The 12,631-nt window shown below is 58.7% G+C and overlaps 1 protein-coding gene across 2 annotated transcripts in view; it reads right to left on the bottom strand.

Moving 5' to 3' along the window:
* The window catches only part of LRRC27 (leucine rich repeat containing 27), a 39,469-nt gene that overhangs the window by 1,877 nt on the left and 24,961 nt on the right, over positions 1–12,631 (bottom strand). Inside the window, exons 7-9 of one of the 2 annotated variants that reach the window (XM_032282048.1) lie at positions 9,726–9,872; positions 5,968–6,064; positions 1,059–1,177 (exon numbers count right to left, since the gene is read on the bottom strand). In XM_032282048.1, coding sequence (XP_032137939.1) covers positions 1,059–1,177; positions 5,968–6,064; positions 9,726–9,872 — 363 coding nt within the window. Of the gene's footprint in view, positions 1–1,058; positions 1,178–5,967; positions 6,065–8,907; positions 9,275–9,725; positions 9,873–12,631 lie in introns of those variants that run through there. The other variant, XM_032282047.1, reaches the window with a different exon arrangement.

Raw genomic sequence — 12,631 nt, 5'->3', positions numbered from 1 at the left:
GGACCCCTGAGCAGCTGTGAGGTGAGGGGGTGAGCCCCTGGGAGCCCTGAGCAGCTGCTGTCACCCTCCCAGCCAAGCCCCTCCCCTAACCCTCAAGGCCCACCCAGGGACCAGCATCCAGCTTCTGTCCTTGCACCCTGACTCTGCTCTGTCCACCATGCAAGAAGGAGAGTGCCCTGCCCTGTGCACTCACGGGTCCACCCAGTGCTCCTCAGCCCCATTTGCTCCATCCACCCCTATTCCCTGGTCCCCAGGGCACACCTCTTCCCCTCATGCTGTCCCAGGTTAGCACCAGGCTTCCTGAATATCCCTCCCTGCTCTCCTGATCTCCTGGCCCCTACACGGACCGCCAACGATGCTGGATGGGCCCACAGCTGCCTTCCTCTCCCGGGACAACCTGCCAAGCGGCCTGGCCGCCACCTGGCCAGAGACTCAAAATCAAAATGTCTCAAGTGCTTTCTAACACAACTTCTCAGCTCTGCTGTTTCCTCCACCCCATGGCTGCTATCTTGCCTGGTCCCCTTCACCTGGTTCAATGCCTCACCACCTCACCCAATATCCCATGAAGGGAAGGGCTGAGTGGCCCTGAGGGTCAGGTCTAAGGAAGCCGGGTTGGGAAGGAGTGGGATCAGAACTCTGCATGAGAAGACCTGGGGAGGCAAGTGGTGGGGGCGGGGTGGGGTGGGTAGGGCGGAGCAGAGCGTGGTGGGGTGGCGGGTAGGGCGGGGCGGGGAGGGTGGGGTAGGGGAGGGGAGGGTGGGTCAGGGCGGGGCGGGGCGGGCAGATCTCAGATCTGTCTCCCATCAGCACCCACAGCGGCACCCACCACAGAGGGCTCGGCAGCACTTTGCATCCTGCTGACCTACAGGAGCCATGGCTGGAAGAGGCAGTTGCCTGTGGGCAAGGGATCCCGTCTTCCAGGCTTGCCTGGCATCCCTGGTGCCCATACAGCCTGGAGGTTCAGGGCTGCCCAGTGCCCCCTCGAGAGGAAACATCAGCACCCACCTATGGGCAGCTGGCTAAGCCCTGGAAGGAGAGTCCCAGTCCCAGTTACCAACCTCATTTCTGTAATTGCTTGTGATGATTTCTCTTTGCATGATTTCATTTTTCTGGGTGGATTCAGTGGTGTTTTCCCATTGTCTATCAGATCTGCGGCAAAGGGAATCTTTGATGCTACCTAGGAAAATGCAAGGAGATGATTTCAGCAATCCCAGTAGAGGCTGTTTTCCCACGCGGCTCACCTGCCAGGTGTGTTAGGCTCGCTCCTCGTCCATGAAGAGGTGGGTCCGAGGCTGCCCCGGGTAGATGGTCTCTGCACAACACGGTCATCCCGCAGGTGTCCAGGCAATGCAGTCATGCCCCAGGTGTCCATGCAATGCGGTCAAGCCCCAGGTGTCTACGCAAAACGGTCATGCCCCGGGTGTCCACGCAACGCGGTCATCCCCCCAGATATATGCACAATGTGGTCATCCCCCCAGGTCTCCACACAACGTGGTCATGCCCTGGGTGTCCATGCAACACGGTCACGCCCCAGGTGTCCACGCAATGTGGTCATGCCCCGGGTTTCCATGCAACACGGTCATGCCCCCAGGTCTTGACTAGCTCTTTCTCCCCGCTGCGATCTCTGTTTGACATTTTCTGAGGCCTCCCTGACAGCCCAGGCTGGGGTGGGAGGGAAAGATGCAGAGTGAGGGGACCCTGGGGGGGCTCGGAAGGCTGCCCTGCATGCCCTTATGCCCCCATGCCAGGGTTGCCGCAGTAGCTGGCTTCCTGTAGGCATCTTTAGATGGCACCTCTCCACGGGGGCCCCAGATCTGTTTCTGCAGCTTCAGTGCCAGAGCCTGGGAGACTTGGGGGGACCGACACACCACTTGGTGCTGTGCAGCCGAGGCAGGAGGAGGTCAGTACCCCCAGGATGGCGGGACCAATGCTGCTTACTGCTGCGTCCAGTGGACACATCTGAGAGCCACACTGACCCCCTCCAGACCTCAGGGAGCTTTGGGCCCAGTCTGCAGTGTGTGAGTGACTGCAGTGTGCCGTGTGCATGTGTGTGTGTGTTCCCCGGGACTGGCAGAAACCAAAGGGTAATAAAAACAGGTAGGAGGTCACCCTGGCAAAGGGGATGGGGAATGAACTAACCGGGGGCTCTTGCAGCATGGAGACTGGTAGGATCGGTTTAGCATTTACCTAGATAACGTCTGGAACTGTTCTGCCCGACATTCTCTCCTCTACATGAATTTCTAGGGCTAGGCCCTCGTCTGTCTGGCCATTAGTTTAACCCTAGCACATGCCTGACACTTAGAAACTGTTTAGCAAGCAGAGGGGTGGAAAGACGGGAGGCCGGGAGGACGGGGGACCACCCATCGGCTGTTTCCCGTCTCTCCCACCCCACTACAGAGCCAGGCACAGGCGGCAGACACAGCAGAGGAAACTCGTGGCTGACTGTCTGAGAGTGGGGATACTTTCAGGTGATGAGAATTCTCCCAAAGATTCTTCCAACAGAAACAAAAGAAAAATGCTAAATCCCGGCTGGGTTCAGCAGCTCACACCTGTAATCTCGGCACTTTGGAAGGTCAAGGTGGGTGGATTGCTTGAGGTCAGGAGTTCAAAACCAGCCTGTCCGAGATGGCAAAACCTCATCTCTACTAAAAACACAAAAACAGCCAGGTATGGTGGCGTATGCCTGTAGTCCTGGCTACTAAGGAGGCTAAGGCAGGAGAATTGCTCCAACCCAGGAGGCAGAACTTGCAGTGAGCCGAGACCGTGCCACTGCGCTCCAGCCCGCCTGCGGTGAGCCGAGACCGTGCCACTGCGCTCCAGCCCGCCTGCGGTGACCCCAGACTGTGCCACTGCACTCCAGCCTATCTCAAAAATAAATCAATCCTAAATCCAGGAGGTTTTTATTTTCTTTTTAAATCAGACATTTAATTTTATTTGTAAAGATATTAAAAGCATATATTTGGAAAGAAGCCCACCCATCCACATTTTACTACCACTCTAAAATACAGAGAAGGCTTTTCCAAACATCCAGTTCTCCAGCAAGCAAGCAAAGGACCCAATACAAACATGAAACACAATGGAAGTCTATGACAGGGTGCCGCTTTAGTGGTGTGGAATGGGGCTTTGCGCCAGGGTTTATATGTGGAGTGTCAAACGTACAATCAATCTGAAGCCCAAAACATGGGCTCAAGTCATGGCTGGTTTTAGAGCGACATGAAGAGAAGCGCAGTGCTCTTCAGAAAGCGGGTGACACACCCAGGTTTTACCCAGCTGCAGGCTTCAGCTCTGCAGCCCCTTAGCTGGAGCTCAAGGCTCCTACCCCATCAAATGTACTCAGGGTGTGACCTCACAGTGACAGATCAGCAAGAGCACATGTAGGACAGGCGGGCCCACCCTGGGGCCAGGCTGCAAAGCCAGCGGCCATGATTCCCCAGTGCTGCCCAGCCCACGGGCACCACAGGCCAATGGGATCCACCCAGCAGGGGCCACCGGGGGCGTGGCACCCTCTCCTATCCACCTGCCCAGCTGCAGGGAGCCTGGCCGATGTGATGCTTGGAACCACTTCGCTGCTATGGACATGCAAATCTGAGTTGTCTCTCCAACAGTACTGAAATACACATGTACACATCTGTGTACATAAATGCTTACGATCTGACTGCTTTTATTTCTATAAAACAGACTCCTCAACATGTTCAAAGAAGGACACATTCTTAACTTGGAAGGACGCCTTGCAAGTAGCAGGTGCAAGGAGCCCCCATGCCCTTTCCCACACCCCACCGCCTCAGAACCCCTCCCACGCCTCGAGGCCTAGGCCCCCCTTCCATGACCCTCCCACAACCTCAGACCCCCTCCCACGCCTCGCAGCCTCAGACTCCCTCCCACGCCCCGTGGCCTCGGACCCCTTCCCACGCCTCGTGGCCTCGGACTCCCTCCCACGCCTCACCGCCTCAGAACCCCTCCCATGCCTCACAGCCTCAGACTCCCTCCCACGCCCCGCGACTCCTTCCCACCGATGGCACAGGCGCCTGCACATCATGTCCACCCCACATCTTCCCAGCAGGCTGAGCATCTATTTGTGTATTTACGGCCGCTTGGGTTTCCTCTTCTGTGGACTACCTGCACACTCTTTGCCCATTTCTTCTACTGGATTCTCAGATTTTTAAAATCAATTCGTCGCCATTCTTTATATATTAGATATCAACATTTGGCACAAAGATTTTCCCTTGGACTCTGACTACAGCACTCCGGGCCATACGAAATATCTCACTAGTGCTCCCCGTGCGTTTAGCTGCCTTACCCCAGGGACTGTAGGTGCACAGAACAGCAGCCCGCTGCATTGCCGAGGGTCTGCCCCGCACACGGCCCCGTGGGCAGGGCCTCGGCCCGGCCCCTCCCTGCTTGGAGCAGGCCATCAGTACTCGCTGACTGAACTGGTCTATCAGGATGGACGAGTTTCTAGAAAACTGACGGCCTCACAGGACGCAGAGGCGCACAGGGTGGCAACAGCGACCTCTCCTCTGCCCCGCCCCCTGGAGCCACAGCCCTCCCGGCAAAGTCCTTGGTTCCGTGTACATTCTTCCAGACCATATGAGTTTTTGCACACTGTCCTACAACTTACATTGTTTTAACTTGCAATGATTTTCTTCGAGACATCTTCAGCCAGTGGATATGACCACTGACTCATCCTTTTGGTCAGCCACAGAGATAGGCCGTGGTCTGGGTGTGGCGATTTAGCCATCTGGTGACACTTAAGTTTCCCACATTTTTGCTATAATTCAGCTCTGAATGCATTCTTAGTAACGTCTAATTGTGCAAGCATTTTTATTCCTGGAAGTGGCAAAATATGTATTTTTAAATTTTTACACATACTGGGAAAATTAGGGAACAGGTGACAGCAGAAATGAAGGCTGAGTGCCCTGCAGGGCCAGGAACTGAAAAGCGTGAGACGTGGAGTCGGTTTCATCCACGTACTGGACACCATGAATCCCTAACTCTGAGCCTTGTTCTGAGGTAACCTAAGACGTCAACATCACAGAAGCTGGGGAGGGGGTAGAGGGAACCACTATTTTTGCAACTTTCCTGTAAATCTAAAACTAGTTCAATACAAAGTTAAAAAAAGGAAGCACACACTCCAGAACTGTCCAAGCAGTCCACGCCTGCAGGCCAGCGTGGCCACTCTCTGCTGTGCGATGAAGCCCTCAGGGTCCCTACCCCAGCGAAGGGGGCTGCAGACGCAAGCCCTGGCTTTTCAGAGTAACACACAGGAAGCATTTCTTAAAGAACTGAAGAAACACGTGTGACCAAATTCAAAGGCACATTTGCCTGACTGCTCACAGGACAGAAAAGCCAGCCAGGCGCATTCTGGAGGGAGGAGCTGCCAGCTCCCACCACCCTGTGCCCGCCGCCCTGTGCCCATCACCCTGTGCCCGCCACCCTGTGACCACCCTGTGCCCGCCGCCGTGCCCACCGCCCTGTGCCCATTGCCCTGTGCCCACCATCCTGTGTCCATCGCCCTGTGCCGCCACCCTGTGCCCACCGCCCTGTGCCCGCCACCCTGTGCCCGCCGCCCTGTGCCCGCTGCCCTGTTCCCGGGTGGACTAAGACTCTCACATAGTCTGGGGAAAATAGGAAGAGGGGACTGCACTCAGGGCATCTTGTGCCCCATGGCTTAAGAGAGCTGGCAGTCTCGGCTTCCAGGGGAACGGCCTGCCCTGAGGTCCACAGACCAAGGGTGAGGAACCCAGAAAGACCTCTGTAGGGCCCAGAGGCGAGCCCTCAAGGCTGGGGCAGGAAGCTGTGCCCTCCGGCTGGACGGTGGGCAACAGTTCTGGATGCCACACTCCAACCCAGCCCCACCAGCCAGCAGCCTGGAACAGGTGTCGGCTCATCCGCGGTGGACAGGGATGCATGGGAGCACCACCCGCCCCAGGACCGGACGAGGGCCTCACCGCACCGGCGTGCGCGTACCGTGCTCCTCCGCGGAGGCAGGGGTCTGCTGAGCTCCTCCTTTCTCCTCCTCGTCCTCTGGGCTTGCTCTCTCCACTCCTGCAGTGCCCTTCTCTCTCTGGAGAAAGGGAAGTTAATGCCGTAAGTTACAAGCAGCGTCAAACCAAGGCTATGTGATTTCTGTCACTTTACAGCGTGTGGTGCACCTGTCTCCCGGAGGACAGGTTGGGGGTGGGCACGCCCTCTGGGTGGGAGTCCGAACCACAGCCTCTTCCTCTCCACACGTCTGGGCAGAGCCAGGAAAGCTGGCTTCCATCCCGAGGCTCCGTGTGTTGGTGCTGCAGGCAGTGTCTGACACTGAGGCCCAGCCCCACCCCGTGACCCAGGAAAAGGCATCAGGACCCCTTCCAGGGAAGGGCGCTGGCGGGGGCTGCCATTGCAGGTGCTGCACGAAGGGCGGGGCTGCCTGGCTGTGGGTCTGTCCGCGGAAGATCTGAATGCCTGTTCCTAAGTCCCTTCCTTCAGATACTTGAATTTCACTTTGAACAACGGCATCTTCGGGCTCCCTAGTCCCGAGCCAGTCACATGTTCCCTCCTCACAGCCCGTCCCAAGGGCTGTGAGCATCCCGAGTGACGCCCAAACCGGTGCCAGGCTGGGCTCCTCGTGTGTGGCTGAGGCGGGATGAGGTCCCCAAGAGCCCTTGCTCAGGCCCAGGCTCCACCCCGGGAGGCTACATCTCTAGCATGCAGCCACCTGCCTCCTGAGCCAACCCCGCAGTCGTCCACGGACTCCTGCGGCTGGTACCCCTCACCATTCTCTCCCCAGATCTGGCCTCCTCTCGTCTCTCCCATCATCATCCTGGACGCCTGCGCCCGGCTCCGCTCTCCTTCCTTGCGGTCGCAGCAGCTCAGCTCTCCTGGGCTCCACCCGGCCCACAGCCCACCTCTGACCACCTTCCTGCTGAGGGCTCCATCCCTAGTCAGTGCTGCCTGGGATCAGAGCTTGGCCCAGTCCTCCCTCCAGTGCCACCTCAGGACACAGGTGGTCTCAGCAGCCGCCTCGGGGGAGGCTGTGTGCTGCCCTGCCTGGGTGGGTCCCAGGCTCCAGCCGCAGCCAGCTGGTGCTCCCCGTGCCCCCTCAGCACCCTCGGCACTGTGTGTGCGCTGGCCCTGTTGCACACTCCTGGCCGGGTCCTCCGCTTGGTGTCACCATCTCCTCGTCACGCCTTGGGAAGCAAAGGGGTGACACTGTTCACAGGGTGATGGGAAGGGGGCCGCTGTGCTGGGTCTGGGCCCTCAGGACAGGCCTGCCACGTTGCTCATTGGGAGGCCACAGGACACGGCTCCGGGCTCCGGGCGGGAAGATAAAGAGAGGGTTCGCTCACTCTTTGTATCCAAGAACTGCTCCTCCACGAAGGTGTGGGACGATGCCTGGGGCCCCAGCCTGGTGTTCGGGGGTTAAGAGTGCCCTTTCTGCTCACTGAAGCTGCTAGGGCCGAGAGCCTGGGGCAGGGGCTGTGTCTGCGGAAGGTCTCACCACACATCCCCTCCATCACAGCCGTGGCCAAGAGTGCGGGTGAGCGGAACTCACACAGGGAGACTCCGGGCGGGGCAGGTGATACCGGAAGAGTCAATGGGAGCAGGTGTCTGGATCGCCCACTTCAGAAAACCGTACCCTGAAATTGGCAGAGCCAAGGCAGGAGTGGGACCCACCTGCAGCAGGGAAGGGGGGCGTCTGCGGGCGGAGGGGGGCAGTGAGGGGAGGCGTCTGCTGGGGGGACACACAGTGAGGGGAGGTGTCGGGGGGGCAGGGTGCACAATGAGGGGAGGCATCTGCTGGGCGCACAGTGATAGGAAGGGGCTGCCAGCCGGGCGCGGTGGCTCAAGCCTGTAATCCCAGCACTTTGGGAGGTCGAGGCGGGTGGATCACGAGGTCAAGAGATCGAGACCATCCTGGTCAACATGGTGAAACCCCGTCTCTACTAAAAATACAAAAAATCAGCTGGGCATGGTGGTGCGTGCCTGTAATCCCAGCTACTCAGGAGGCTGAGGCAGGAGAATTGCCTGAACCCAGGAGGCGGAGGTTGCGGTGAGCCGAGATCGCGCCATTGCACTCCAGCCTGGGTAACATGAGTGAAACTCCGTCTCAAAAAAAAAAAAAAAAGGAAGGGGCTGCCTGGGCACACAGTGAGGGGAGGTGTCTGGGGTGGATGCACAGTGAGGGGAGGTGTCTGGGGGGAACACACAGTGAGGGGAGGTGTCTGGGGTGGATGCACAGTGAGGGGAGATGTCTGGGGGGACACGCAGTGAGGGGAGGTGTCTGGGGTGGATGCACAGTGAGGGGAGGTGTCTGGGGGGAACACACAGTGAGGGGAGGTGTCTGGGGGGACATGCAGTGAGGGGAGGTGTCTGGGGGGACGCACAGTGAGGGGAGGTGTCTGGGTGGGGAGGGGCGCAGTGAGGGGAGGCGTCTGCTGGGGGGATCTGCAGTGAGAGGAGGGGTCTGCCGGGGCACGCAGTGAGGGGAGGGCAGCTGGCGGGGCTGCTCTTGAAGGGCTTACCTCCCAGAGACTGACCCGCCCAGCTCTGCAGAGCCACCCTGAGGGACAGTGTGGGAGGGCTGATGGGTACCCATGAAAGTCTTGCCAGTGCTCCCTGGGCCCCAGCAGCTGTGGCCAGTGGCCGGCAAGACCGGGTCCCACAGTGCTGGGCTTCCTGTCGCAGCCCATGTCCTAGGACAGCCTGAGAGCTCAGTGGCCTCATCCCTGCCCGTCAACATGGCAGCCTGCAGCAGGGGACCAGCTCTGATGGCTTCACCTCATGCATCCTTTTACTGAAGAAAAAGACAACTACAGCGTCTGCCTGGACGTCGGGTGACAGCCATGGATGGTCACAGAATCTGTGTGTTGAACACAGTCCCTGTCACATGGGCCCGAGAGAAAACAGCACACACATGATGGGGTGGCTTCAGGAGGGTTTATTCCTGACGGGAGGGAGCGGGGAGCCACAGGGGTGGTGCGGGAGCTCTGTGCCAGTCAGGGCTGGGCTGCAGCCGCCCACAGGCCCACAGACCAGCCCAGGGAAGGAGAGACAGCCAGAACCCAGAAGGAGGGAGACGCTGGACTCAGCCAGCTCCAGGCAGCTCACAGAGGGGCTGGGTGAGTAAGAACGAGGCCCTCGAGCTCCCTCTCCTCCTTGACTTCCTGCTGGGGGCCCCCACTGGCCAAGGCCAACCACCAAGCGTGGGGCACAGGGGTGCTGTGGCTGCAGTCCATGGCGGCCGGCCTCCTGGGGCCCAGAGAGGGGTGGAGCCAGGTGGTTAGTGGAGCTAGAGGACAGAGAAGACACTAGGACAGCCAGCACGGCGTCCACACGCCTCACAAGGTGGCGGCGCTGGTGGCGGTCACGGCAACACAAGAATGAGCCTCCCTGATGACCACATCAGGGCCTGGGACGCTGCAGGGAAAGTGGGGAGGAAAGGACTGAGGAAGAACAGGACACTAAAGAACAGGACGAGAAAGATGGTGGGTGCTGTGAGGTAGCCAGGGCCACAACCGACACGGGACGGCAAGCCCTGCACCTGCGCCGGCCCACACGTGGGCCTCAGGGCTGCCAACCAGCGAGCCACGTGTGGCACCACCGACCACGAGGGCAGCCGGGCTTCCAGGTGAGAAAGAGCTGGATTCTGGATCAGCACTGGTAAGGGGAGAACTAACTAAAGACTTGCGGCTCCAGGTCACTGGGCCGGCTGTGCGGACCCCCGTCCTGCAGGGACTCACCGTCTCTGCTGCTCCATCAGAGCCTGCTTCTCCCGGAGCTCTAGGAGTGCGGCCGCTCGGCTCTCTTCCAGTCTTTGTGCTCGGATCGCCGTTTGGTATGGTGACGAGAGGTCGGGTAAGATGTTCCTGGAGGAGACCGTCTTCCTTCTGAAATTACAGTGTTTTTAGCTAATACTTAACAAAACCCTGTGACAGTAACTCATACAACACGCGAGATGGAAAAGGAGGGCCTGCGGGTCATCGCTCATCAGGACGGTGATCACGACTAGAAGCTGCAGTCGCCCACAGAGCCCAGAGTCTCCACTGCTGATTTCAGGACATGTTATGCAGGTGTGCGGATGGCAGCAGGACCCCGTCCCCACGCGCCCGCTGCCGGCCAGCTGCCTTCCCAGGACTCTTTACAATCAGCTTGTGAAATGCGAAGGACGCTCGGCCTTTGCTCCTGCAACCGACCTGCTGGAGACCAGTGCTGCACCCTGATCTGACCTGGGTGGAGACGCCCGCAGAAGCAGCAGGGGCCCGGCCAGCAGCTTGCATGGCTGGACGATGCGACATGCCTGGAGTTCAGGTGCACGGGGTGGTGCTGCAGGTCAGAATCCCATTTCTGGGTGATATGGGAGTGGGGGCGGGGCAGGCAAGGCCATCAGAAAGCGCCTGACCTCCATACACACATTCAGGCAGGGTCAGATAATGTGTCCCCCTTGAGGGAAGCTCACAGGACAGCAGAGGGGACAGCCAGGTGCATGGGGTCGCACGGTGCTGGTGATGTCCTCTCCCTGCCCATGAGAGGGGGCTGACAGGTGTGCCCTGGTGTTTCCTCCCAGTGAAAACAGCTGGGGAAAATCAAGCCAGAGATAGAGGCTCTGAACCCAGGGCCGAAGGCCAGCCAGGGTCTAGAACATGACACCTCCTCACCATGAGCCTTGCACTAAAACAGCTTAGGAAAGACAACTAGAAGCTCTGCCTGGTCTTGCCTCTGAAACCTAACACCCCGCCCAGAGGAGAAAGGCCCATCCCATTTCATAGCTGCCCTGGCACAAAGCCTCACACCAGCAGCACATCTTGGGAGGTCACAAGCAAGCATCATGCCTGGTGGCCGCATCCCAGAAAGCTGGCCCACAACCCCTCCCCGCCCCCCGACTGCACGGCCTCCCAGGAGGCTGGCCCCCCAACCCCCGACTGTACGGCCTCCCAGGAGGCTGGCCCGCCCCACACACTGCACAACGCCCCCACCCTCATCTTCCCTGTCTGCACTGGAACAGCAGGGACTTCCCAGCAGAGCAGAAAGGGCAGGCATGGCCTGTGCTCTGAGACAGTGGTCACCTGGGGTGTGTGCTGGGCACTGGTCTTTCCCCTACTGCTTTTGGAAGGGCAGGTGGCCCAGGCTCTCTGGAACACCAGGTTTCCCCTCATGGTCTCAGGGTCCTGAGGAGTGTGGGGGAGCCGCCCCAAGGGAAGGCCTTTAGGATGTCGGAATCGGGCTGGAGCAGTGATGTCTCGTCACACCCCAGCTCCATGTTTGATGACTTCAGAATGCACTTATTCCCTCCCAATATAATTCTGGGATTTCAGGACCAAAGCATTATTTACCTATGATTTTTACATAACATCACTTTTCTTGCACATGTTTTTGACGCCAGCCCTCAGCCTCATAGGCAGGCCTGCGCCATGAGAGTCACCTGCTGTCCCCACCACACCCAGTGCTCCCCAGCCAGAGAACACGGAGCAAAGCCAGCCTCCGGAGCCCCAGACCTTCAGGAAGGGCCACCACCCCCAGCACGGACCAGGGCCATCATCTCAGAGCTTCTCCTTCATACCCATGACCCCATGATAACCCGACCAAGTGGGGAAACTGAGGCCCCGATAATGCATGTGACGCTACAACCACCCATGCTGGAAAGCTGAGGCGCAGAGCGGCTCTCCAGGGCTCACCCTGGGGCAGAGACAGCAGAGGGAGAAGACAACATTCAGGACACACCCAGCCACGGGGCAGGGGCCCTGGCCGAGGCCTCCTGTCAGAGGCTCCAGTTCTCTGCCCCAACTTCCCCAAACAGTCTCTGAAGGCTAAGGTCTCCTATCTAAATCTGACATACTTATCAAATTATAAGTACCATGAATAAGCATACCACAATTCACTAGGATTAACTATTAGAGCTCCTAACAATAAATAAATAAATGAAGGGAGAAGGGGAGGAAAGAGATTTCTAAGTAGCAGCCTCGGCATATTCCTGCCATTTCACCATGTGTCGGTGTGGACTGAGAACATCCCGAGCACGTCGGCGCCTCTGAGACCGCACTGTGGCTGGGGACCTGCGGTGTGTGCGGCTGGGACTCCCTACACTTTAATTTGTGACTAAGGCTTCCAAGGTCTGTTTTGTTTTGAACGTTGGAACCTACAGGACAGCTGAAAGATCAGGGCCATGAACGCTTCGGGCCTCCATGCCGATACCTCCGGGGAGGTTTGGTGCCACCTTGCACCTGCTCATGTTGGCTGCTGCATGGAGCCTGACGGACCCCAGACCACCGCCGCCTCCGAGACATCTTCACCCCCAGGAAGCCATTGTTGTCCCCTTGGCTATGACGACATCCCCCCTTGAGAATGCATGATCTAGATTCATCAATTGTTATTTTGTAGCATAAAGGTTAGCTCAGGAAGTGAGTGGCAGAACCACTGCCTTCCTTTTCCCCAGAGAGCTGCGATTGCACACGCTCCCTTCCTTTTCCCCACACGGACAGCTGCGATTGCACACGCTCCCTTGCTTTTCCCCACACAGACAGCTGCGATTGCACACGCTCCCTTGCTTTTCCACAGACAGCTGCGATTGCACACGCTCCCTTGCTTTTCCACAGACAGCTGCAATTGCACACGCTCCCTTCCTTTTCCCCAGACAGCTGCGATTGCACAC

This window comes from Sapajus apella, unplaced genomic scaffold (assembly GCF_009761245.1).
Source record: "Sapajus apella isolate SASKATOON/1434 unplaced genomic scaffold, GSC_monkey_1.0 scaffold13, whole genome shotgun sequence".
Classification (NCBI taxonomy): Eukaryota; Metazoa; Chordata; class Mammalia; order Primates; family Cebidae; genus Sapajus; species Sapajus apella.
This window is presented reverse-complemented; position numbering and strand designations above follow the sequence as displayed.